This window comes from Zootoca vivipara, chromosome 15 (genome assembly GCF_965207765.1).
Source record: "Zootoca vivipara chromosome 15, rZooViv2.hap1.1, whole genome shotgun sequence".
NCBI classification, from domain to species: Eukaryota; Metazoa; Chordata; class Lepidosauria; order Squamata; family Lacertidae; genus Zootoca; species Zootoca vivipara.
This window is the reverse complement of record NC_142598.1, coordinates 11523128-11550443: the sequence shown is the minus strand read 5'-3', so window position 1 is coordinate 11550443 and position 27316 is coordinate 11523128. Positions and strand designations below refer to the sequence as shown.

At 47.9% G+C, this 27316-nt stretch overlaps 1 protein-coding gene across 1 annotated transcript in view; it reads right to left on the bottom strand.

Annotated features, from left to right (window-relative positions):
* Nucleotides 1-776: 776 nt before the first annotated feature.
* The window catches only part of LOC118097939 (alpha-2-macroglobulin-like protein 1), a 61584-nt gene continuing 35044 nt past the window's right edge, over nt 777-27316 (bottom strand). Inside the window, exons 18-37 of the mRNA XM_060268973.2 lie at nt 26734-26830; nt 26307-26448; nt 25807-26032; nt 24757-24883; nt 24142-24263; nt 23746-23797; nt 23295-23378; nt 22321-22497; nt 20025-20106; nt 18675-18831; nt 17655-17729; nt 15127-15289; nt 13747-13907; nt 12597-12812; nt 11199-11320; nt 9785-9875; nt 5406-5474; nt 3237-3339; nt 1453-1494; nt 777-1246 (exon numbers count right to left, since the gene is read on the bottom strand). Of these exons, the coding sequence (XP_060124956.2) occupies nt 1221-1246; nt 1453-1494; nt 3237-3339; nt 5406-5474; nt 9785-9875; nt 11199-11320; nt 12597-12812; nt 13747-13907; nt 15127-15289; nt 17655-17729; nt 18675-18831; nt 20025-20106; nt 22321-22497; nt 23295-23378; nt 23746-23797; nt 24142-24263; nt 24757-24883; nt 25807-26032; nt 26307-26448; nt 26734-26830 (2334 nt within the window). The 3' untranslated portion in view covers nt 777-1220. The remainder of the gene's footprint in view (nt 1247-1452; nt 1495-3236; nt 3340-5405; nt 5475-9784; nt 9876-11198; nt 11321-12596; nt 12813-13746; nt 13908-15126; nt 15290-17654; nt 17730-18674; nt 18832-20024; nt 20107-22320; nt 22498-23294; nt 23379-23745; nt 23798-24141; nt 24264-24756; nt 24884-25806; nt 26033-26306; nt 26449-26733; nt 26831-27316) is intronic.

Below are 27316 nucleotides of genomic sequence, written 5' to 3'. Positions count from 1 at the left end.
TTAACAATGGCCGGGGGAGATGGAATAATACTAACTTCACTCTCTCAGATGAAATAGCCATGATCAAAATGATCACCCTTCCAAAACTGACCTGACCTATTCCAAACGCTTCCAATCTGGATTCCACCAACCCAACTCCGCAAACTGCAGAAAAGAACACATTTGTTGATTTTAAAGAGCTGGCTGGTGCCCATCGCGTTGGACATGGCTGCCTGCAGCTCTGTAGCCGGCTGTTGGTTCTCCATCCTGTGACTGCCATGCGGCAGCTGCCTTAACAGCATCCTTGTGGACAGGGCAGTCTCGAGCAGGTCGGGCGCCCTGGCCGCGCAGCGCCCCGCCTGCCAGCCCCGCGCCCTGGCGCCCCACGCCACCGGGACTCTACCTAGAGCCGGCCCTGCTTGTGGAGACACCTATTCCATTTTTTAAAAATACTAATTTGCCTTAACCTGCAAAAGCAAAAACCACCTCTTAATATGTGATATTACAGCTTCAATTTAAAGAATGAAAGTGTGCCGCTCTGTAAAATGCCACAATGGAGGTGGCAATTTATTGTTTTCCCCTCTACATTGGGGGGTTGTTGCATAGGGGATGGTTCTGCTCGCCTGAGATACCTCTAACTCTGCCCAGTTTGGGTATCTGCACTGGGGGAGCAGGTGTGTAGCTTTCCACCAGCACATCAGAGCAGTTGTACTGGTTCACCTTGTGAGTGGTACACATCTGGCATTGCACCAGCATATAGTGGGGCTCCTGCCATAAATGCTCAGCACCTTATCATACAGAAAGAACAGAAACACTCTTTTTTATTTCATAAAATAATCACCATTGCAAAGTAACTGACGAGCAGTATAATTGGACAAACTCTTCAATAATGTATCTTTGTTATACGCAACAATTTTCATAGTGACGTTTCCTCCCTTAACTGCAGTGGCTTGTGCTCACACACACAAAAAAGCTGCTTCAGAGGGTTGGCAGAACCTCCATGGAGCAACACATGAAGCTGCATTTTAGGAAGTGGAGGAACTGCAAGCAGGAGGGGGAATCGGTGGGCTCCCCATGTACATGAAGAAGTGCTTTTGTGCTTGCACACAGTGATCGCTGGAGCCAAGACATCATCTGTACATGACCTAACAAAGCAGTCCCAAAGCGATGACCTAAGATGGGAGATCTTCTGCAGCAATTGTGCTGTTCACCTGGGTTTGCTTCCCATCTCGGATGCAGAGCTAGTGGTGGTCTTTCTTTGTGCTCTCTGTGGGAAGAAACACAAAGGAAATAAGGCACCATATCTTGAGCCTTTGTGGGTCCAGGCCAGCCCACCCATCATGATGTGGAGGGAGGGGAGTTCTCCTTGCACAGTGGATGCCTGCAGGATTCCACCTAAGGCTCATCAGTGGCTGTTTTGAGCTGCTCTGATTCTCCTTTCTGAAATGTGCCCAAGCCTCGTTCCATCCTTACCTGTGCTGCAGGGAGCGTTATATTCAGCATCCGCACTGTCTTCTGTGTATGAGAGAGAACAATTTATGAGACAGAGATTGAGCCCCAAAACAAACCTCTCTCCAACCCCCATCAGCAGGAAACTCAGGGTCCTCCAAAAGTTTCCAAACTACAACTCCCATCCTCCCTGGCAATTGGCCATGCTGGCTAGAGCACAAGGGAGTTGGAGTCCCGTGACATCTGGAGGACCTGAAGGATAGCTCAGTCAGTAGAGCATGAGACTCCTAATCCCAGGGTCATGGCTTTGAGCCTCACGTTGGCCAAGAGATTCCTGCATTGCAGGCGGTTGGGTTAGGTGACAGTTGGGGTCCCTTCCAACTTTAGAATTCTATTATTCTATGTCCACAGGTTCCTCATCCCTGTTGCAGAATCCCACTTGGGGAGGGCGGTGTGAGAAGGACGTGGTGCGCCCTTCGATCCCAGCCTCGCCCTCAAGGGGCTGGTGTCAGGGAATGGTCTGAAGATGAGGACTGGGGAATGCATTCCATGGCAGACCAGCTTCTCTCTAATGGAGAGCTGGAGGGGGAAGAATCGCCTCCTCTTGCCCACAGCGTGTTCAGAGAAAGAGACAGAAGCTGAAAAGCTTAGGGGGGGAGTTACCCAGTTACGAGATAATGACAACAGAACCATAAGGGAGGGAGCAGCTAGCTGAGACATCTCTTGAGAGCATGGAGGACCCCTCCTTCCCCACTTAAGACTTGGAGGTCTGAACGTATCTGTCAGGGTTTGTTGTGACTACTCTTGAGTAACGGCCGTCCACATGCTTGTCTTTCAGACGTTTTTATTGGTGCACATTATTTACAGTGTAACGGATTGCTCATTTCATGTCTACCCGCTCGAGTCAGATTCCTGCACTACCCCCTTCCACGTTCGGGATCAGCATAAAAGCCTCGGAACTGAGAAGCGCCTCCCTTTCCTCCTCCTTCTCAATTCCGGCGTCGGTGGGACGGGTCTTCTGTCTGACCTATTCCTGTCCACTCTTTCCGCCTCCCTCTCTTCCTGCCTATGGAGCAGGGGCTCTTTGATGTTGCCAGAGCCCTGGCACTCCCTCTCCGTTTCCTGACTCACCCCTTCAGACCCCTCGCTCTCATGACTGCTTGGAGACGAGCTGCTTCTGATGAGGGGGGAGGGTTCTCTATAATCCCTCCCCCTTACAGTATCAAAGAACAAAGGAGTCAGAGGGACTTCCTGCGGAAGCTGGAAGGATGATTAGAATAGGCAACCGTTCTCCTTGCAAAGAGCTGTGTACAGTATTTGTACTGGCAACATGACGCTGTAATAAAAGGACTATAAATCTATCAACTGCTCATTAATTCTGATCTGTGAAGTTATCAAAGGGAGGGGAGGGCTCTCCATGCCTGACAGCTGGGATCGAAGGGTGTACGGCTGCTGAAAGCCTTCTCATGCTGCCCTCCCCAAGCCGCATTGCGAGGCTGGGATCTGTTCAGATCACAGCATCACAATGCAGTGCAGGGATGGCTCAGGGTTGGCAGCATGAGTAGCGCTCCCCCACCCCAATGCACCCAGGGCAGTCGCCCTGGCAGAACCCCCACCACCAAAGGTAAGTGTGGGGAAGTCCAACTAGCATGACTTCACACATGCAGACGCTTGGTATGAAAACAGACATAGAAGGATAGCAATGAAGGGTTACTGAATGTCCCCGGCAGAGTTCTTTAGAGCGCATATGCTTAGGGAGAAGGAGATTGGGAGACAGGCAGGATTGTGGTGATCTATGAGGTGCTTACCTGGATGGTAATAATCATACACTTTTACTATTGCTGGCTTTAGATCCATCACTTCTGTTTCTTGTTCCACAGACACGCTGTAGTTTTGAACTTCGCTATCCAGCTGAAGATAGGAAAGAGGGGTAGGAAATAAAAATGGCCAGAAGTGTGTCCATCCATCAGAAGGGGTGGGGTGGTGGCAAACAAATCTAATTAGGATCAACTACAGTGTGGGCTCGTCCACACCTCCATTTGCCCCACTGCTTTTGCCCCCAAAGACATCTGGGGTTTACCGCTGAATCAGACCAAACAGCAATTGGGTTTTCCATGGTGCTTGATGTTCGTTCCGACTTAGCGGCAAAAAACAGGTTTTCCAGGGGAAAACTGCAGGGCAAGCACAAAGCTGCTTGAATCCAAGCCTAGAACGAATCCACGTCTCCACCCCCACCATTCATCCCGGACACTGAGGTCCAGCTCTGAAGCTCTGAGGGCCTTCTGGCGGTTCCCTCCCTGCAAGACGTGAGGTTACAGGAAACCAGGCACAGAGCCTTCTCAGTAGTGGCACCTGCCCTGTGGAACACCCTCCCATCAGATGCCAAGGAAATAAACAACTACAGGTATCTGACTTTTAGAAGACACCTGAAGGCAGCCCTGTTTAGGGACATTTTTAATGTTTGATGTTTTATCGTGTTTTTAATATTCTGTTGGGAGCCGCCAAGAGTTGCTGGGGAAACCCAGCCAGATGGGTGGGATATAAATAAATAAATTATTATTATTATTATTATTATTATTATTAGCAGAAAACTGCTCAGAACTGTAGTTTCTAGGCACGGTGCAAGCAGAACTGTGGATGAGCCCTCTGATAGGCAAGCTCTTGAGTTCCCCAGGACACTTCTTCTGGCTTAAGGAAAAAGAGGGAGTAAGGAAAGGTCTCCCATCTAGGGAAGGCTTTGCTTTGGACTTTACTTCCATGCCCTCCTTGCCTGACTCAAAGGTGGAGCATTACCCCAGAACCTCTTCTACATACTCCTGATCTTTGTCAATCTGATAGAGATCAGAATAGGCCCATGGGCGTACCCAGCATGGGGCAGGGGGGGCAGCTGCCCCACCAGAAGCAAAAAAATAAAAATAAATCGTCCTGCTTCACGGTGGCTGCAGCTGAGCTGGAGATGCTTTGGGGTCCCGCAAGAAGAGCCTGAAGCGGCTCAGCAAGGCACAGCGGCGTCACTAGCTTTCTGGCTGCCCGGGGCGGCAAATCAGAAGGCACCCCACCGGGGGCGGGGTGTCCGCCACGCACATAAAGGCTAGCGATGCCGCTGGGAGGAAGGGACCCGCGCGAAGGGAAAGGAGGAGCAATGGAGACAGTGAAGCGGTTTCCTCCTCTCCGTTTCTCCCTCCCCCTCCTCGAGCTCCAGCGTCAGGGCAGCGCGGGAGCCACGTCCCTAACCAGCCCAGCCCCGGCAGTGCCGCCACTTACTGCTCCTGCCGGCCGCGGACCAACGGTGTGCCCAACCCCGCTGGCCCTGACTCCGAGGGCTGCACATGGGCCGCTCCGGGCGGCTGCAACCATAGCCCACGGTGGCGCAGCGCCTTAGCAGCTCCCGGGTTGGCGCGCCCTCGGAGTGCGCAGCAGATGCCACCACCACTTCTGTTTGGGCTGCAGCGGCAGCAGAAGCCGCGGAAAGGGGAGGGGGCTTCACAGCAGGAGGCGGAGAAGGTGGAGGGGCTCTAAGCCGCAGAGCCAGGCCTTACCCTTGGAGAGGGACAGAGGGAAAGGAGGGCGGACCTCAGCTCGCGCCCCCGCCGGGTCTGTGGGAAGCGGAGGCAACTCGAGCGCGCAGTTTCTCGGTTGCTCAGCCAGCCCTCCCTCTCTCCCTCCCTACTCCTCCTACTCAGGCAGGGCAGCCATCAGTGGAGGTGGTGAGGCGGTGTCACGCTGCCCCCCACAAAGTGGAGCCCGGGCCCCCCGCCCCCGATTGCGACGCCCCTGGCCGCACACGCACACTCTCCCCCAGGGCGGTGCCCAGGATGAAACTTCTTCCTGCAGTCAGTTTCACCTGGGCTCCGTAGCCCCGCCCACATTCCCACTTTGTGGCCCCTCCCCTACCATGCCTTGGCCCCGCCCTTGAATGACCATGGTTTGCCCCCCCCCTAGTTTTGATCCTGGGTACGCCCCTGAATAGGCCTCACCTGATCCAGGTAGATGTGGATCTTGTCAGGCTCAAATTCCACCTTTTTGACGAGGGGCTTCATTAGGAGCTGTCAGAATATGGAAGAAATGGGCACTGTGAATGAACAAATCAAGCCAGCAGCCCTAGGCCACCACTGATGGGCTGCCATCCCATAAAATGTGGGCTCATACAAAGCAAGGACAACAGTTTTATAGATCCCCACAGAAAATGACTAGAGCAGGCATCCCCACACTGTGGCCCTCCAGATGTTTTGGCCTACAACTCCCATGATCCCTAGCTAGCAGGACCAGTGGTCAGGGATGATGGGGATTGTAGTCCAAAACATCTGGAGGGCCGAAGTTTGGGGGTGCCTGGACTAGAGGGTTCAGCATTCTGAGACACCTCCCTGCAGAATACGATACAGTGGAACCTCGGTTTATGAACACCTCGGTTTATGAATTTTCGGTTTATGAACGCCGCGGACCCATCTGGAACGGATTAATTCACTTTCCATTACTTTTAATGGGAAAGTTCGCTTCAGTTTATGAACGCTTCAGTTTATGAACAGACTTCCGGAACCAATTACACCCATGTTTCAGTTTATGAACGCTTCAGTTTAAGTACTCCGCGGACCCGTCTGGAACGGATTAATCCACTTTCCATTACTTTCAATGGGAAAGTTCGCTTCAGTTTATGAACGCTTCAGTTTATGAACAGACTTCCGGAACCAATTGTGTTCATAAACCGAGGTACCACTGTATGAAATACAAAAGAGAAATACAAAAGAGAAATACAAAAGAGAAAAGAAGGATAAATATGAGTAGAATCGTAGAATCATAGAGTTGGAAGAGACCACAAGGGCCATCCAGTCCAACCCCCTGCCAAGCAGGAAACACCATCAAAGCATTCCTGACAGATGGCTGTCAAGCCTCCGCTTAAAGACCTCCAAAGAAGGAGACTCCACCACACTCCTTGGCAGCAAATTCCACTGCCGAACAGCTCTTACTGTCAGGAAGTTCTTCCTAATGTTTAGGTGGAATCTTCTTTCTTGTAGTTTGAATCCATTGCTCCATGTCTGCTTCTCTGGAGCAGCAGAAAACAACCTTTCTCCCTCCTCTATATGGCATCCTTTAATATATTTGAACAGGGCTATCATATCACCCCTTAACCTTCTCTTCTCCAGGCTAAACATGCCCAGCTCCCTAAGCGGTTCCTCATAAGGCATCGTTTCCAGGCCTTTGACCATTTTGGTTGCCCTCCTCTGGACACGTTGCAACTTGTCAGTATCCTTCTTGAACTGTGGTGCCCTGAACTGGACACAGTACTCCAGGTGAGGTCGGACCAGCGCAGAATACAGTGGTACTATTACTTCCCTTGATCTAGATGCTATACTCCTATTGATGCAGCCCAGAATTGCATTGGCTTTTTTAGCTGCTGCATCACACTGTTGACTCATGTCAAGTAAATGGGACACTTTATAACATGCTTCATACAGGAACGGGGCACTGTTTGAAATGTGGAACTTCCCACACCTAGAAAAATAGGGGCTCAGTGCCACTTTAAATTGCGTGGACACGTAGCAGCAGATTGTCACCAGACACCTTAATTCTGTCCACATCTTTGTCAGGATTGGCTACTTGGGTAGAGGAGTGGGCCACAGAATACTGTGGGAAATCTGTGCTTTGGGCATTTCTTCCGCCATCCCAACTTCAGAAGGACAAGGCCAAACACTCGCCTTCTTGGGCCTGGGTTCAAGGCCAATGCCCTTCCATTCATTTGCAACAAGACTTGCAAAGACCAGCAAAGAAGTATTGCGCTGATCAGATAGGTGTTACTAGTACATAAATTCCATGTTATATATCATGTAGTGCAGCAGCAGCACATCAGGAAAGAATGTGATTTGTTAAGAGAGGATAGTAATACAGTTTTACCTAAAACAGATGCACACAAACACACACGTCAAGCAAGCAAGCAAAAGCAAACAGTGTGGTACAAACACACTGCCCTCTCATAGCTGCCAAGTCCGGGTCGTAAAGATCCGGGATCGGCAGCGCGCGCATGACCGGAAGTTGCGTGACGCGACTTCCGGTGGCGCTTCGCCCTTCTATGGGCATCAGAAAATGGCGGCGCCAGCGCCGGAAGTCGCTTCCGCGCATGACCGGAAACACGTAAAAGCGACTTCTGGCGCCAGCGCCGCCATTTTCTGATGCCCATAGAAGGGCGAAGCGCCACCGGAAGTCGCGTCACACAACTTCCGGTCATGCGCGGAAGCGACTTCCGGCACCGGCGTCGCCATTTTCTGGTGCCCATAGAAGGGCAAAGCGGCACCAGAAAAATGGCCGCCGGGAAGAAGCGAATATAAGGGAGAATGCCGGGATTTATCGCCAAACGTGATACCGCCGGGAAACAGTAAGAAAAAAGGGGTTTTCCTGGTGGATACGGGATACTTGGCAGCTATGTGCCCTCTCCACATCCAGACATATGTGGTGGACCTGTAAAAGAGTATTGGGAAATAATTTATAATGAACTGGGGGGGGGAGTTTAAAAGTACTTATAAAAAAAGCAGAGTCCTTTTTGCTGGGGATGGAAATTCCCAGGTGTCAAAAAAAAGGTTATTTATGTATGCCGTTACTGCGGCCTGTGTTTTGTTAGCCCCAAAATGGAAAACGAGCAAGTTTCCATCTAAAGAAGAATGGCAACTTAAACTGATGGAATATGCACAGCTTGCGGACTTAACATATAGAATAAGGGAACAAGAAGAACATACGTTTAAAGAAGACTGGAAAATGTTTGCTGAATATAAGGGGGGGACCTGTGAAAACGTTGGCAGCATTAAGATGAATCCAACAGTGTAAATAAGTTTTGATGGATATATTGATGGAATACCGAATGGTTTAGTTTATGTAAAATATGCAGGGATTTATGATACAGTGGTACCTCGGGTTATGTACCTGATCCGTTCCGGGTTGCAGTTCGTAACCTAAAAAGTACGTAACCCGAACAGTGCAAAAAGCACGCTTCTGCGCATGCGTGAACTGCGCAGAACACTTCTGCGTATCCGCACGCGGCAAACCCGGAAGTAAACGCTTCCAGGTCCGCCGCGTACGTAACCCGAAATGTACGCAACCCGAAGCGTACGTCACATGAGGTATGACTGTATGCAAATTGAACCATGGAAAGAGAAGGAGGGAAGTCATTGACATTTTAAGGTTGTTTACAGAGGCGTCCTTCCCATAGGGGCTAGTCACTAGTGGCTCATTGCGCCGGGGCGCCAGCCTCTCAAGGGGTGCTCCAGCATTGGCGCGCCGGGAATTGGGCACTTAGTAGCAGCAGCTGCAGCCGCGTGCACCCTCACAGAGCTCGGTAAGGAGGCGAGCAGGGAAGGGGCGTGCACACGTCGGCGGCGCTACAGTTCTGCCAAAACAGAAACCTGTAGGCTTGAGCGGGAAGCCCTGTGGGCCCACACTTTTTTCCTCCCCTTGTAACGGCAAGCTTTCTTTGGAGGTGCTTCCCATATACTGTATTTTAAAGTATATGCCTCCTGCTCCTCGGGCCGCTGGTCAGCAGCGAGAGCACCGGCAGCGGGCTGTAGTCAGGCAGCCCCAACGGCGCCCTCCGCCCCAGGCTAAATTTTGGGAAAGGGAGGGGGCGCCGGAGGGACCTTTGCGCCACGCCGCTGGATGTGCTTAAGATGGACCTGGTTGTTTAATTTTAAATTGTAAAATACAAAACCTAATAAAAAACCAGGGCCGTCTTAAGCACCTTTGGTGCCCTGGCGCCATGGTGCGACGGATCCCTCCGCCGCCCCCCGCCGCCCCATTTTCCTGCGCACCGGGCGGGCTTGCTGCACAGCGGAGCGGCGGGCAGGGCGGGCCTGCGCCACCCACCCTGACCGTAGAGCCGGCCCTGTAAAAAACTATACACAGAGACAGTCCACCTCATTGCCTGATTCAGAAAGGAGAGCAGAGAAGAGAACGAAATATGTGGAAGGACCAGGGGAGAAGGATGTGCCTGACAACTGGAGATCAGCTGGTGCAGGAGGAGGAGGCTGGGCAAGTGGGGATGGAGTCTGAGAATTAGACCCTGGGAGCTGGGCAAGGGAGGAGGGATGAAGAGAGATGGATGAATGGCTGAAGCAACCTGGAGCTTGTGTCTCTTCCTGAAAATGGACCCGCAGGAGCCAAGATCCCTCCTGAAATGCTCTGCGAACAGCTTAAGCTGTTTTTTGGACATCTTAATTTCATTCTTCAGTTCTTGCTGTTGCTTGTGGATCTTAATTTTGCATTTGTCTTATAGAAGCTGTTTCGAACTGCTCTGCACAGCAGTGTGGCGGGACGAAACAACTAAAACGAAAGGATTACTGAAAGAGCGGGGAGAAACCAAGCCAAATGGTCTTACCTGCTTCACAGACTTCTTCACAGGGATATACCCAGACAGCATATTCACCTCTATCAGGACCATGTTGGTTTCATTGCGCTCCCCTGTGTAGCTAACGGGGAAAAGGAAAAGGAGTTTCCATAAGAGAGGCAGCTGAAAAATCATCTGGGAGATTTGGGGTCCAGTACAGTTGTACTACAGCGCAGGTGGTGCTGTGGGTTAAACCACAGAGCCTAGGGCTTGCCGATCAGAAGGTCGGCGGTTCGAATCTCCGTGACAGGGTGAGCTCCCATTGCTCAGACCCAGCTCCTGCCAACCTAGCAGTTCGAAAGCACCTCAAAGTGCAAGTGGATAAATAGGAACCGCTACAGCGGGAAGGTAAACGGCGTTTCCATGTGCTGCTCTGGTTCACCAGAAGCGGCTTAGTCATGCTGGCCACATGGAAGCTGTATGCCGGCTCCCTCAGCCAATAAAGTGAGATGAGCGCCGCAACCCCAGAGTCGGTCACAACTGGACCTAAGGGTCAGGGATCCCTTTACCTTTACAGTTGTACATTGGTTCTCAAACGCCTCGGTACTCGTATGTTTTGGTTCCTGAACACTGAAAACCCGGAAGGAAGTGTCCGGGTTTTCGAATGCTGTTTGGAAGCTGAACATGGCTTCCGTGGCTTCCAATTGAGTGCAGGAAGCTCCTGCAGCCAATCGGAAGCCGTACCTTGGTTTTCAAATGGTTCCAGGAGTCAAACGGACTCCCAGAAGGGATTAGGTTCAACAACCAAGTTCACTGTAGTGAACTTCCTTCCCCAATGCCTCACAAGTGAGCAGCCTGGAGGATGGGTTTAATCAATTGTCTCGCTCTAGGCAGGGCCACTCTGAGGTGATTGCTGATAAGACTCACTACCTAACTTGCTGCTGAGACAAAATGGTGGCTACAGCCATCAGAGCTGAGTGCTCTTCTCAATCTGGGTGGCTGTGGCTGGCAAGCAGGGGCCCATCACTCCAGAGCCTTCCCCTTGCTTCAATTCAGGGGGCCTGAATTGAAGGAACAGACCTCAGAAGATATATGGCCTCAGGCATGCATACTACCGCTTCCATTCCTGTTCTTCACAAGTCTCCCCCCTCTTCCCTTCCAAATTCTCAAGCTTAAAAGCGAAGAGCAAGAAGACTTGCAAAAGCCTTTGCTAGTCTTTTCCCCCCACCCCCTTTCCCTTATAAGTCTCCATTCCATTGCGAGCAAAAGGGATTTTAACAAGTGGGCAGCCCTATTAGCTAGACAGAGCTCATGCTTCTGAACCTCGCTCCAAGGGAACTCTGGCATGGGATGACACAGGAGGCAGATTTGTTTTATTTTTCAAATACGTTGCAAATAGGCAGAACTTCACCAGAGTTGTGATTTTTGGAGCCCCTCCAGAAGCAGCTTAGCAGAAGTACAGTACCTTACTTGTACATGAACATCAAAATATTTCCTGGTGGTCTGGTTGCATTCCTCTGGTGATGTCTCTACACTCAGAGCAAAAGCTTCCGGCGGTGGAGGCTCCTTGTGGTATCGAAGAGTAGTCTACACAGGAGAAGAAAATTGCTGTATTCTGGGCTGATTTCTGGCATCTTCTTCTGTGATGTGTATTCTAATGTTTTCATCTTGTGCGCTATACAGTGGTACCTTGGTACCTTGGTACCCAAACACCTTGGTTCCCAAATCCCGAAAACCAGAAGTTTTTGAACATTTTTCAGAAGCTGATGCGATGGTCGGCTAGTCTTTCTGGGGTGCCTGCACCAATCAGAAGCTGCGCCTTGGTTTTCAAACATTTCGGAAGTCAAACAGACTTCCGGAACGCATTAAGTTTGGCGCTTTTGCTTTTGCTATTTATTTTGTGTTTTTGCTTTTGAGGCTTTTTCAGTTAATTTGCTTTTGTGACTGTGTGGAACCCAGTTCAGCTACGGATTGATTTGATTGTGTGACTGGCTGCAGAAATGGATACAAGCCCCCCAACCAAACAATGACTATCATCAGTGCAGGTAAGAAAAGAAAAGAATTTAAATTTTTATCATCTACAATACTGTATTTCTTTATTTTATAGTACAGTACATGGATTATGGCTTTCATTTTATGGAACACTTGTCTCGTTAGAGAGTAAAATTCATGTTACATTGCTGTTTTAGAGGTTGTTTTTAAAAGTCTGGAACAGATTAATCCGTCTTGCATTACTTTCTATGGGAAAGTACGCCTTGGTTTTGCAACGCTTTGGTTTTGGAACGGACTTCCAGAACAGATTAAGTTTGAGAACCAAGGTACCACTGTAATATGTTTTTAAGACCTCTCTGTTTTTTGTTTGTTTGTTTGTTTGTTTGTTTGTTTTGGGCTATAACCCCTATTTGGCTGACCAATAAAATCGGATGATGCTGGTGATGATGATATACAATACGGGCCACTCAATGAGTGTTCCATCACGTCGTTTTCACCAGGAACTCTGTCCTATCCTAGCTATTAACTGTTGACCAATTTATGCTCCCATTTATTTATCTAATTCTTTCTGTTACTGACATTATTAACATCCCATGGCAAGAACCCCCACCTGCTAAATCTGTACTAAGGAACTGCCTTTCCCTTCAAACTTGCTACAGTCAGTATGTTTCATTGGATATTACCCAGCCTGCTGTGGAGCACAATGAACACGAATGCTCTTTTCATTTTCTCAGGACTGCTCAGGATCACACACACACACACACAGCCTCTCCCTCCTCTGTGACAATCTGAAAAGTGTCTCAGTCTGTTGCTTCTATCCTGCTCCCCGTGGATCAAAGGTGTTTGTGCCCCTGTGACTTCCATGGCTTACCTGCACATAGGCACAGCCGTTCCCAGACACCTCCAGCTTGTATTGACCAGGAACCTCTGCGAGAGGGGCCTGTTGCAACACCAGCCGGTTCTTCTTGCCCACATGGAATTCATGCTGGAAACCCCCACTGGATTTCACCAGCACCTTCACATCTTCTGCCTCACGATAGGTCAAGGCTGCATAGCTGGATAAAGCCTGCAGGCCAACCACTGTGTCCTGGGGAAAGCAAACAGTCGTCTTGGGTGGAGGGGTGGAGATCCAGGAGACAAATTTTAACACTTACTGAGATCTGATCAACAATAACTCCTTTTGTCCCTCATCCTGCCACACCACTGCAGCCACTGAACACAGCAAGCCTCAAATGATGGCTTTCAAGTGCCCAATAATTTTCACTCCACTTACAACACCAGCCCTGTGCTAGAATGTGCATTTCAAGGTGAATACCCAGGGATGACAGTGGGCACTCCCCTTAAATACTTCCTCCAGCTTGTTGGCAGAGTATATTCAGGTGGATTAAATCCATAGCTGTCAACCTTCGGATTTGCAAATAAGGAATCCTATGGTGCTGTCCCCCTTCATGGATCAATGCCTTGTCGTGGCGAAGGGGTTTGAATAACTCAGAGAAGCTATGAGCTACGCCATGCAGGGCCACCCAAGATGGACAGGTCATAGTGGAGAGTTTTGACTAAACGTGATCCACCTGGAGAAGGAACTGGCAAGCCACTCCAGTATCCCTCCATAGACAAAGACAAGGGGAGAAGGGGACGACAGAGGATGAGATGGTTGGACAGTGTTCTCGAAGCTACGAACATGAGTTTGACCAAACTGCGGGAGGCAGTGGAAGACAGGAGTGCCTGGCGTGCTATGGTCCATGGGGTCATGAAGAGTCGGACACGACTAAACGACTAAACAACACATGGTGCTGTCAACTTTCGGATATGAAAAAAAGGGCGCTGGAATAAGGGAATTTCCCGCATAAAAAGGGAAAGTTGACAGCACTGATTAAATCTTTCCTCCTTTAATCCTTCCCATTTCTTTGCTCCGCCCCAAACTAGTTTTTGTTCTGGAGTCATCCCTGCATTCGGCACGCCCAAATACCAGAATTTGGTACCCTGCCACACTTCTTCCTCTGAGAAACAGCTGTCGCTACCTGTGTAGATGAAAAGCCTCCATAAGGATGCTGTAGGCTGGTGAGAGAAGGCACAACTTCAGAGGCATGGTTGAGGACATCTGTGGACACCTCTGGTGTGCTGAGGAGAGCCAGCAGATAGTAGGCTGTTGTCTCTGTATCTGACAAGGATACAATTCCATCTATAGATGGGAAAGAAAAGAAGGTGGGCTTATTTCAACTCCTGTAATAATAATTCATTCCAGGCACCAGGGATGGGAGCAGAGATTTAAAGTCTAATCATTCCAGCCACCAGCTCACTAAATATTGAATCTTCTCCATGTATTGTACACAGTACAGCAACACTGGGGGAAAGGCTTCTGTTGACCCCAATGGAGGTTTTTCCTGGCACAAATTGCCACAGCTGCATGCAGTTGTGATTTTTACTGAGATTGCCGCTATGGAGAGAAGACTTATACCTTCCTGTCCTTTAAAAAAAACTAAGCAGTGGGATTCATAGCTAGCTGCCAAGTCTCCCGCTGAAAAATGCAGGATCAGCAGTGGCGCGGCACCGGAAGTTGCTTCTACGCATGTCTGGACATGCGTAGAAGCAACTTCTGGTGCCACTCTGCCCGATTTCCGGTGCCCAGACATGGGCAGAGTGGCACCCAAAATGGAGCCTCCCTGGCAGGTAGGAAATCTGGGGGGATTTCCAGGGGTTTTTTCTATTCGGGATAACAGCGGGAAATGGATCCAGGGGTTTCCCGCGAAAAATGGGAGACTTGGCAGCTATGGTGGGATAGCCAGGTTGTTGCATCAAATGTAGTTAGGTCCAGAGGTCATTCAGACTTGTTATCTGCAGTGAGTCATGTTGGGCAGGACACCACACCTTGAGTCTAGTTCCAAACGCCAGCAGAACAATATCTTTGTAAGGAGGCCGAAAAGGGCTACGTTATGGCTTATATTACTATCTGTAAAATGGGAATAATAGTGGCAGGTCTCAGAAGACTGCCATTGCAGAAAAACAAGACGAAGAGTTGGAAGCGTATGAAGCACTCTGAAATGCTTCCATCATCACAGTAATTGTGGATAATTCATTCTGGGTCACCAAAGGACCACCTGAGTTGACATGTTTGTTTAGAAATAATAGACGCTACTGGGGAACTTGTTTAGAAATAATAGAAGCTACTGGGGAATTTACCCCAATATCCTAAGCAGAAAAAGTTGCTACTCCAGATGTGGCAAAACAGCCGTCTCTGGAACAAGGGCTGAGTGTGTACACACACCTGTCTTCTCTGCATGCACTGCACTCCCACTGCTAGTTCCCCACCAAAATCAAATCCTGCCCAAGGTGAGAAAGAGCACAACCTTGTTTAGGTCAGTTAACACAGCCTTCCTTTGCTCTGAATGAACCCCTCCTACCTGTTTTGTCAGCCCCTTCGTGCAAGTCTTTCAGGAGGTTCTGCCGTATCTCTGTGTCCCCAGACAACGTGAAGACGTAAGCCAGCAAGGCCTTGGAGTAGGCATTGTCCACAGAACTCAAGTTCCTCTTCAGGCAGCCCAAGGCATCATCTACCATTGCACGCTTTAACACAATTTTAAAAAGACTCTGTTAGGTTGCTGAGTGGGATATGATCCCGGTCCAAGAGAACTGCACTTCTCTTAGGAGGCCCTAGGGGTCTTCTCACCAAAGAATAGTTCCCCCAGGGGAGGCCATGAGAGCTATAGTGGAAAGACATACAGTGGAACCTCGGTTTTCGAACGTAATCCATTCCGGAAGACCATTCGACTTCCGAAATGTTCAAAAACTGAGGCGCAAAGGGCAGGCTGCCAATTCAATAGAGAAAATTGTGAAAAACAACAGATACATGCAGCAGAAGCCGTTCGACTTCCGAGGCGCGTTCGAAAATGGAAGCATTTACTTCCGGGTTTTCAGTGTTCGAAAAACCGAAACATTCGGCAATGGAGACGTCCGAAAACCGAGGTACCACTGTATAACAATCAGGGCAGACATCTCCTTGGTGTTTCTTAGACGGACAGAAGGTGGAGATCATGTACTCCTGCCCTCTTTCGCAGAGACTTCCAGGCTACAAGGAATTTCCTTCCAGTGTCTGGACTAAGGTGATGACTTTTTCATTTTTTTTTCCTCAAAAATTATTTCCTGTAGCACAAATGGATGAACCTATGCCTATTAATGACTAAAATGAGGTATATTCCACTGAAATATTTAAAAAGGTCATGCACAAACCATTTTAAATTTTTTGTATGCCGTTTTACCATTTCATAAAATTGTATTAACAATTCTATATATATTTCATATCAAATTTGGACACAACACCGCATTCCACAATGGGGAGTGTTCTTAGCAACATAGGGTATACAAATGTCACACCTGCGCAAGGTAAAAGCCCCTTTTGGGGACCTCAAAACTCAGCCAGCAGACCCTAGCGGCGTCTAAACTGTTACTGCAGCTAAAAAAAGCTTCCTTGTGTGTTTGATAACCCTATATAATGTTGTATATATGTGACTCTAAAGCTTGGGTTCAATTTTACTGGTATATCTGCTTACAGTGACTTCAAAAATGTCAAAAAACTGATAAATAAAATTTTTAAAATCATTTTGTGCGTAAGATTTTTTTTATCAAACCTCTTAGAAAGTAAGATTTTATCTAATCTTTAATGAAAGCTCATCAAATTATGATACAGGGAAATGAGGTTGTAAAAAAGTCATCACCCGACACAAGCTGAACAAAAGCACATACAAATGACTCAGCAAAGAGTAGCATTTTACTACGCATCTGGTGCAGATGTGGTAGTTTTGTGCCCATTATCTGCTGCTCCGATCCCCTCCTCCCCCTCCGTGATCGGCAGGGGCGAGGGGGAGCCAGGATCAGCCCGAAATCGGGCTGCTCCGACTCCCTTCTCCCCCTCCGCGATCGGCAGGGGCGAGGGGGAGCCAGGATCAGCCCGAAATCGGGCTGCTCCGATCCCCTCCTCCCCCTCTGCAATCGCCGGGGCAGGTGGAGGGAAAGCCCCAGAGCCACGCAAAGCGGTTGCCTGGTTTTCCCTCCGCCCGCTCCACAGCCAGCCAGGGAGAAGGGAGACGGCACCGGGCGGGCAGCGGGGCAGGCTGGCCAGCGGCCCTGCTTCTAGGGGGGGCAATTGCCCCCTCCTACCCCCCCTGCCTATGCCCATGCAGCAGCACCTTAAAGACCAACTAAGTTTTTTATTTTTTATTCTGGAGAAGTGTGCATGCACACGAAAGCTCATACCAAAATAAAAAACTTCGTTGGTCTTTAAGGTGCTGCTGGAAGGATTTTTTTTTATTTTGTTAGGAGACCACTGTAAGCAGATGAAAACATTAGCAGGATTTTAATCTCACTTGTAATGTAACAAGTACTATGGACAATATGGGTAGATATAATATATAAACTATGAAATACAGTGGTACCTCGACTTACGAACGACTCGACAACTGATTTTTTTCGACTTACGAATGGGGCAAATGGCCGCGCGCTTACAATTTTTCCGACATCCGAACAGAAACCGTGGCGGTTTTAGATAGGGTTTTTTCGACTTACGAATTTTTAGATGGGCTTGCTTCGACTTACGAATTTTTCCCTTTCCAATACATTCCTATGGGAAATCGCGTTTCCAATGGCGCTTTTCAACGTACGAATTTTTCGACCTACGAAGGTGCCTTCGGAATGGATTAAATTCGTAAGTCAAGGCACCACTGTAATATGTAATCAAAAAAGTTGGGGAGGGTTAAGCAACTCTCTGTTCTGCCTGACTACTCCTTTTCCCTTTATAATTTCCTCCTGCCCTTGCACACATGTTGTTTGGCAAATACTGAGCTGGTAGTTCTGCCCTGAGTGTCAGAGTTGTACAGGTGGCAAGGATTGATGGGGAGGTCACAAAAACTTGTGGAAAGCCTAAGGAAGGACTTACATTCTCCTTCATGTTGAGCTCCAGCAGTGAGGCAGCAACATAAGCTGTCAGCGAAATCCCATCATCCACGCCACCCTAAGGATGTCAGGGGGAACACAAGAGAAAAGTCAGGGTGCTTCCAAACTCCCCCTGTTTTGAGTGGGATTCCATTACATAAAAGAAAAGGGAAGTTGTGTGATTGAATTAGATTCGAGACAGCAAAGCTGCTCCCCACCTCTCCCCAAATTGGACCTTTTTGTTGGGTTTCTTGAATAATCAAAGTTGCTTTTGAGCTGGTCTAATGTCAATACTGTCTGTTTAAGAAAAACAGGTGCCGGTAATTTCTGTTTAATTGCTCACAGGCGTGGGCTCTACTCCAGGCATCCCCAAACTGCGGCCCTTCAGATGTTTTGGCCTACAACTCCCATGATCCCTAGCTAACAGGACCAGTGGTCAGGGATGATGGGAATTGTAGGCTAAAACATCTGGAGGGCCGAAGTTTGGGGATGCCTGCTCTACTCCATGTATATAAGGCTCTGTTGGAAAGCATTTTGTGTAGGAGTTGTGTGGGAGTATGGTGGGAGGTTTGGAGTGGTTGGAATGTGGGTATGTAAAGTTTCTGGGAGAGAGAACGTTTATCTTTAGTTTAAAGTCTCTTCCAAGTCAGTTTGTTTTTCTGTTAGAGAAAGCCAACCTTTTGTTTTCCTTCCGTATACTTTAAACGGTATACTGTTAGTCAGGGGTTTCATGCTAGGTTGGTCTTTAAACTCTTGGTGGTGTATTTTAGCCAAGTCAATTTCTGTTTGTGTATTTTATTTTTCTATAAACTCTGCGTGAAGTGTACTTTGAAGGGCCACTGGGAAACTGGGGTATATGATTCATGTTAGCACTCTTAATACCCAGTTTCCCCCAATATTATTTCACGATACCTTTATGATCAGGAAAGTAACAGGAAAATACATTGGGGAGTGTGGGATAACAATTGCTTGAACCAATGTTGTATAACCTCCCTGCAAGCAAATGAATGCTCAGTGAAGGTACCTTTATGGCATTGTTGAAGACCCTTCCCACACTCTCAAAGCAGCCACTGGGAAGTTGGTGCTGCCCCAACCAGTGCACAGAATCCTGAATATGCTTCTCATCAACATAGACATAAGTCTTGGCATGGCCAAAACCCTTAATCACAGCAGCCGTCAGCCTGTGGGATTGAAGCAAGAATAAATTTAAAAACGAGGGGCAACTCAGCCTCTGAAACACAAGTGGTCATTCCCCACTATTTTTCATCTCAGCTTTTCTCCTGCAGCACTGAACAGAAAACAACAAAAGTGACAGAAACCGTAAGGAGAAAGCTACTAACCGATGTTGCATGGGGACTTCCTTCCAGCATGGCACTGTCTTAAATTAAATAGGTAAATCAATGTAAATAGGTAAAAAAATGTCACTTAGAGAAGGATCTGAAATAGTTTCCTTGAAGCTTGAAATTGTTTTATTCCGGATTGTTTTGTTTCATGTGTTAATGTATTGTAAAGTGCTTGGAGATGTTTTCCTTTAAAATATAAAGTGGTATAGAAATGTAATAATAATAATAATAATAATAATAATAATAATAAATAATAATAATACAGTGGTACCTCAGGTTAAGTACTTAATTGGTTCCTGAAGTCCGTACTTAACCTGAAGTGTACCTAACCTGAAGCAAACTTTCCCATTGAAAGTAACGGAAAGTGGATTAAAACATTCCAGACGATGAAAAACACCCCCTAAATCAGCACTTTAACACGAATTTTACTGTCTAATGAGACCATTGATCCATAAAATGAAGGCAATAATCAATGTACAGTGGTACCTCGGGATAAGTACTTAATTGGTTCCTGAAGTCCGTACTTAACCTGAAGCGTACTTAATCTGAAGCGAACTTTCTCATTGAAAGTAATGGAAAGTGGATTAATCCGTTCCAGATGGGTCCGTGGAGTACTTAACTTGAAAGTACTCAACCTGAAGCGTACTTAACCCGAGGTATGACTAATAATGGAAACATGTTGGTCATAAGGTTAGGCAATGCTGTGCAATAAAATGCTACACTAAACCTCAATTTTAATTCCCATTCCACCTGATTCCAGAAGTAGTAGTAGTTTGATTTTGCCTCTAAAGGGACGCCCAAGACCACCACCCACCCAACACCAAGTGATTGTAGGCTTGTGCCTCTTTTACAAGCAACAGCACCCTGGGACCCAAAAAAATTGCTGACTGGGAACAAGGGCTGGCAGATCGCAGGCTGCAGGGTTGATTGTATCACCTCCTTCTCCAATTGCTCATGATAGCAAATTGCTCAGCCTGAATGCCCACCCTGACAGCTTGGGCTGGCTGGTTCTAGCTCTGCCGCTAACTCACCAAGTATTCCCCTCAGCATCACGCATCCCAAAGGCACTGTAAGAGCCGTTATCGCGCTTGTAGAGCAGCTGGCGCTGATACCCTGGCAGGAGAGAAGGAAAAAGTAGTGCTGGCAATGCTGGGAGGGACCCTGTTTGTTGTACCTGCTTATATATTTAAGGGATTTACAGGGGGGGGGTTATTTTAAAAAAAACCACCTGACTAAGTGGTCGACGAAGTTAAAACAAAACAACAATCAGCACAGAAAACAATGTAAGACTGCAGCAGTGGAAAGATGATCATAAACCAGTTACATAGGCAGCTCAGCATCTATAAAGGCCTGGGAAAATAAAATAGAAAGATGTATTCTTCCAGTGCCGAAAATACATCATGCGCCGCACCAGGCAAGGCTCCATCAGGTTTTGTTAGGGCAAACCCTGCATTAAGTGTCTTTTTTTTAAAAGAAACATTTTTATTTTGAATTTTCATAATACAACAGAAAAAAGAAATAAAGAAATAAAAATAAATATACTTCCAAAACAACATTGGTAATAAATATACAAATAATAATACAACAAAATACAAAGAAAAAGCTACCAAACAAATCAAGATAATTAGTTCCCTCTCACCCTTCACCCTACACCCCCACCCACCCCTCTCCTGTGTGACTTCCAGCCTATCCTCTATTTCGACATGGGTTTCCCAAAAGAATTTTTGTATACCTTTTTGGATATTTTATATCTTGATTATTTATATTGCTTGAACCCGTCACCTGTCTGCTAAGAGGTTGGCGTTTTCCACGAATTTCTTCTTATAATCATTGAATTTTTCCAAATCTTTATCGACTTTGTGTTCAGATATCCCTTTGATTTCTCCTATTTTCCTTGCCATATTTTGATATCTTATTAATTTGATTTGCCAATCCTCCATCTTTGGAATTTGTACACTTTTCCAACTCTTTGCTATGAGAAGTCTAGCGGATGTGGTTGCATACATAATTAAACACTTGTCCCCTTCCCTAATCTCCTCACTTAATATCCCGAACAAGAACAATTCTGGATTATTATTATTTTAAAAAAAGAGTATTTCAGAATTTTCTTTAACTCTATATAAATATTTTCCCAATATTTCTTAATTGATTTACAATTCCACCCGATATGAATGAATGAGGCCAGATATGAATGAATGTATTAAGTGTCTATGAGACGTTTGCAGTGAAAGATTTGGCTGGTTATATTTGGCTGTTTATACTACATAGGGCTCATGAAGAGAAAACAGCTCCAGGCAGTAATAGAGGCTGTGGGGAGAGAGAGACATCTGATTTTAGGTCTGTTTTGAGTTATTTCAATTCAGTAGGAAGATAATCCTGTACTGGACATGCACATGATGCTATTCAACTACTTAGAGGTAGCATTATTTGTTTTTGTACCTGTCTGGAACAGGTTCTGCTCATAAAACTTTGAATCGTATTTATGGGCCTGGACAATATTTATTCCAAGAGGAGTCAGTTTTTTATTCATCCAGTTGCTTCAAGCTGCATAATATTAACATCTGCAATAAGAACACCAGTTCACATTACGCAGCCATCATGGTTATGACTATACAAGCTGCATCTGTGCAGAGTGTTGTTCACTCCTTCTTGCAACAAAAGCAATGTTTAACAAACTGGAGCTCAAAAGCTGCACCTAGCAGCTACACATTTCCCCCTTTTTCTCTTTCCTTGTTTTTCTTTTGTCTGTATCACTTTACCTCTTTATAATTTAAATTCTTTCAATAAAATATGTATACACAAACAGTGGGCCAAGGTGTAAAATGGTTGTGGGCTGCAGAAATTATAGGACTACTTCAGTACCTATCAAATGGTGAAAAGAATCACAAAAAACACAACAGATTGTGAGGGCCAATTCGCCATGAAATCTCCACTCCCAGCAAACACTTTTGGATCTATGAAGAACAATCATGAACACATCCTACAGCAGGGATCCCCAAACTTCTGCCCTCCAGATGTTTTGGACTACAATTCCCATCTTCCTCGACCACTGGTCCTGTTAGCTAGGGATCATGGGAGTTGTAGGCCAAAACATCTGGAGGGGCCGCAGTTTGGGGGGTGCCTGTCCTACAGGTAAAATTGAAATTCCTTTCTCCAAGGCTTTCAATGTCTTCCCAAGAGCACCTTCAATTTGCATGAACAAATTCACAACAGTCTCCTCCACTTCCCTTCTCAATCTGCCAGTGATCTTCCAGACTATTCGCACAGTTCTTGCCAATGAACACCTGGCTTAAGCCACATTCCGAGGAGAAGAGAGGACCTACTCACCACTCTGTGTGTACTTTATTACTTCCTCTTTGAGGGTGGGGGTTGCCTGGTTGGTCTTCTCCAAGTACCGGAGTATGTGAATATTAGGAACAAACTTCATCAAGTTCTGCTCACCGCAGCCCAGGGGCATCTGAACAAAACTGCCTATATTTTGTAGTGATGTGCCCATAATGTCCCCTAGATGTTGAAAAGATTGTTATTATTACCACCACCATCATCATCTGGAAACCAAGTCTTTTGAGGAAAGGTTGTGGGAGTTGGGTATGTTTAGAAGACTGAGAGGAGGTATGGTGTCATCTTCAGATCCTTAAAGAGCTGTCACATGGAAGATGGAGCAAGCTTGTTTTCTCCTGCTCTGTGGACCATATGAGGAGAGGAATCAATGGCAGCCAGAATTGCACAATTTGGTAGTGTCAGAAGGTCGTCGTGGCTACTCTAGAGTAACTCCGCCTAAGTCCAGTTTGTCTTCAAAGAAGTTTATTGTGCTATCTATTTACAGTGTAGAGACAGCTTAAAACATGACCTCTCATCCCGAATCAGAATCCGGCAATGGCGTACTTCTGTTCCTACGCCAGCAAAGTAGACTGGGCACCCCAAAACGCCGCCCCCTTGACCTGCGTTGCGGTGCTCTCCTCATTTCTGGCGCCAGAAGGAGCAATGCCCTTTCAGTTTCCTCCCTCAGCAGTTGGTTCCCCAAGCGTCTGCTTGCATCCCTCCGCCCCCGAGCTTTCCCATTGTTCCTCACTCTGATTTCTCTCCCCCTCTGAGTCCCTTCCTCCCCCTCTGGCTGCTTCAGAACCACTGGTGCTCTCTGTATTTGATGAGCTGGACGTTAGGATAATGGGGGCTGGCTCCCTGTAGGGAGTCCCCCTTACAGGTAGCTTGCATTATGATGTAGTGGGAAGAAAAGTCTCCTCTCCAGATCTCTCATGTGGCCAGAGATGGGGAAGAAATGTGGGGGCAAATTTCCTCACCAATGCAGGAGACGGTGGCTCGGCCAGAGCCCTCCACAACAGCTTCAGGCAGCTTTAGAGAAACCTCATCCAGAACTGGGTCCCCTGAAAGGAGATGAAGAACAGGAATTAATGCAGTTGAATACACTAACCAAGTTGTCATAATCTGTAGTTGTACTAGGAGTGGGACTAGGAGCTTGCTACCGGTAGCTCAGTGAGTCTGTTTTTAGCCACTCGGTTCTCTCAGCTGCCTTTCCACCCCCTCTCCATCCCATCCCTACTCTCCTTAGCAAGCAGAGAGACAGAGTGTGTGTCTTTGGTCTCTTCTGCATCCTGCTACTGCCCTAGGGAAGGGACACGTCTCCAGCCCAATGACAACCAGAGCAATACTTCATCTTCTTTCCAACTTGCGTTCTCTGGGGCCCCATCACAAGCCAAGCTGCCCTGAGCAAGGGATGCAGCCTAAGCACACCTGAAGAGCAGAGGAAGACATTGTGGGTCTCTTCTTCCAGGACGCCTTCTGGCTGTGGGAGGAAAAGAGAGTCAGGATGGTGAGTGGGGCTGCTCTCTCAGGGGAATAATCTCCTTCTACCATCTCTGCCTTTTCCTTGCTCCGTGTAAGAGTTCTCGCAATTGCCAGGCCTTCCAACTGAGCACAGCCCCTGGCTGACATCACCTTAGACATGGAAACAGGGAGGTTGTGCAAAAATCCAAAAGCCCTCTTCTGCCCAGCACCCAATGAATACAATTCCCCCCCCCAAAAAAAACACCTGTTTAGGGGAGACCCAGAGTTCTGAATGAGTTGCTGGCACTTGACAGCGGTGAGCCAAAGTTGGACACAGGTGCTGAAGGCCACGTAGGCACTGACCTTGACCAGCAGGGTTTTGACTATTGTGTCTGACTGGCCTCGTGCAGGCGTGGTGGAGATCTTATTGCCACACAGCTCATGCGTCTCCTCTGCCTCGGCGGTGACGGAGAGTTTGACGTGCCCTAAAGGAAGGCAAAATTGGCATAGACCCATGATGAGTGCCAAGAGCTCGGGGGGAGGGAAAGAGGCTGCTTGGGGGCCAGAGCACCAGTCCAGCCCCACATCAGCCAACATGCCCACCGTGCTTTCAGTCTGCAGACGGATGTAAGGGACAGAGGTGGGAGCATAGGGGGTTCTTGAATGGAGATGGACCCCCCAACCTCTCCTTCATAGCCCAGTCCCCAAATGTGCCCTGATGCACAGCTGCCATTAGCAGAAATTGGGGAGGGACACCATCTTGGCTGGGGAGGAAACAAACCCGTAGCACATGCAGCAGGGGGCATTGTTATTATTTTCAATATTCCACTTAATGCCCGATTGACTTCCAAACAGAAGAATCCATTGGTTCTGCCGAGTGTCCTCAGATGACAAAGTCTTTGGGGAAGAAAGAGAGATGCCATTGGCAGTCTCAACACCACAAGCCTCCTCCCACCTGCTCAGGCGCCTCAACCTCACCCAGCTGAGTCGCCGTCACATTCCAGGAGAAGGTGTGGGCTTCCTCAGCGCAGAGGCAGGTGCTGAACTGGCAGGCTGGGCATGGCTTCACATCCACCTCTTGCGACTCCAGCAGCTTCACTCTCACCTGGGAGATGCAGCAAAATGACCCTCGTGAAGCAGGCAGCGCAGTGAGTCCAAGGCAAGGGGCAAGCATTCAGGGAAGAGGCATGGGCAGGGCAGGAGGTGGGCCTATGCCAAGAGCGAGAGCCAGACCTCCATGCCTAGGGGTGACCCACAGCAGGAAGTTGAGTAGGGCGTAGACTGCTCCCAGTAAGACCTTGGTGAGTGGGGTCTCCTCGTGCTTTGGGGGCACCATATTAGCATCAGGTCAGACTTGCAAGATTTATTCACTCAACAAAGTTTATAGGAAGACCTCTAAGCCAGTTACAGAAACTCTTGGGATTACGAGTGGTTGGTTTGGCTTCCTCACACAAATCCCTCATGGCTGTGAGCCCCTCATGAAGCTCTTCACCTGGTGGCCTGAATTGCGGCTGTGGGGAAGATGAAGGGGCCAGCAGATGGGCATCCCTAGGCCTTGGCAGCAGATCTGGCCTCTTCTGGTCTCTTGCAGCAATAAGGCTGTGTTGCCTATGGGGCTGTGCACACACCACACATTTAAAGCACACTCAGGGGTTGCTGTGGGAGGAAAACTGCAGGTTCCCAGGACTGGGGGGCAGGGAGGGAATGTGCTCTATGGACCTCTTCTGCCATGAAAGGAATGGGGCTGCCTTGCGCTTTCTGTTGTCCACATCCAAAGTGGAGCTTCTGCTTCTTCATCCACAGCAAGAAATGCAAGCTGCCCCCCAACACTGAGCGGTGGGGGGAGGAGGGAAAAGTACTGACCTGTCCCTTGGGAGAGACAGGTGAGTGCAGGTGTAGGGAGGACAAGGCCCTGGTGAGGTCCAGCCTCCCAGCCTCCATCTCTATCTTGTGGGGTTCCTCCCATCCCTTTCTTTCTGGGTACACATATAAGGGAAGCTTGTTTGCTTGTTCTCAGTGGACACTAACCTGGATACATTCCTTCATGTAATTGAAGACAGTGGACTTTAGCAGCAAGGTCTCCCCACGGACCACAGAATACGGCAGGCTCAGATCCACAAAAAACGGCTTGAAGACTCGGAACTTGGCTTGCTGGGCGAGTCCGAAGCCAATGTCAGCCACACAGAAGGCATCGGCGTTCCACTCGGTGATCGTGTCCGGAGCGGTGACCGAATGAGTTGCTTTCCCCTCCTCGCTGAAGAACAGGAAGAGAGGTCACTCCCTCAGTGACAAGAAAACTATGCTTTGGTTTTTCTGAAGGCTGAAGTTACATTTCCAAGGGAAAACCAGGCTCCAGGCTATGAGAAAGCCGGCTAGTCCAGCCAGGGATCTGTGGGAAATGATTCTGTCTGATCCTTACATTGAAGAAGAGCTTGGATCTCAAAGGGTTCACCTCACCCCCACCTCTGCTACTGATATCCCAGTATCATCTCAGCGGTTATTGTCCTTCCCTAGCAAGGTTCACTTACTTCACTGGTACTAAATCCCAGACCCAGGTCTCTGGGAAGTGTGTCCTGGGTTTAGCTTTCTCTTCCTTCTTGGTTTCTGTGGAATCAACAGCCTGAGGCGTCTGGGAAATCACATTCTCGTGCTGAACAGTTGTGGACAGGCCTGGGGATAGGCGAAAAAGATGCCAAGTCCATCAGTAAAGATGAATCCGCAGCAGTGTGGCCAAATTTCTGAGAGAGATTGTGATGGCAGTGATACAGCGATGCTACCAGGTCTCATCCAATGCACTGCACCCAGCAACGAAATCGTTTACTCAAGAGATGGGGTGTCATGAGGCGATTTAGGATCAGTGGGGATAAAAGCCTTGAAAGGCAGAAACAAGAAAAACTGATTTCTCTACTTGGGGACTTTCCAGCAGCAAAACAGGCAAATGACTGTGATTCTCACCTGTTTCAAGGCCACTTTTCAAACGTCTTGTTACTGGCAGGTCGCAGGAAACAGGCTTTTTAACGTCCATGTTGGTGAAAACTTTCAGTCGCATAAGCTGTGGAAAACCAGGAGAGCGGAAAAGTGAGGTGTGAGTATTTGACTCCCAGTAAATTAGCAAAGATGTATAATTAAGAATACTTCAAATATGTGTTGGAAATGCAAAGAAAAAGAGGGCACCTTTTATCATATGTGGTGGACTTGTAAGGAGATAAAAGCATATTGAGAAATGATATATAATGAGTTGAAAAAGATGTTTACGATAAGAAGAGTTTGAAGAAGAAGAGTTTGGATTTGATATTCCACTTTATCACCACCCGAAGGAGTCTCAAAGTGGCTAACAATCTCCTTTCCCTTCCTCCCCCACAACAAGCACTCTGTGAGGTGAGAGAGGCTGAGAGACTTCAGAGAAGTGTGACTAGCTCAAGGTCACCCAGCAGCTGCATGTGGAGGCGCAGGGAAGCGAACCCGGTTCACCAGATTACGAGACTACTGCTCTTAACCACTACACCACACTGGCTCCCATTCATTAAACCTTCATTAA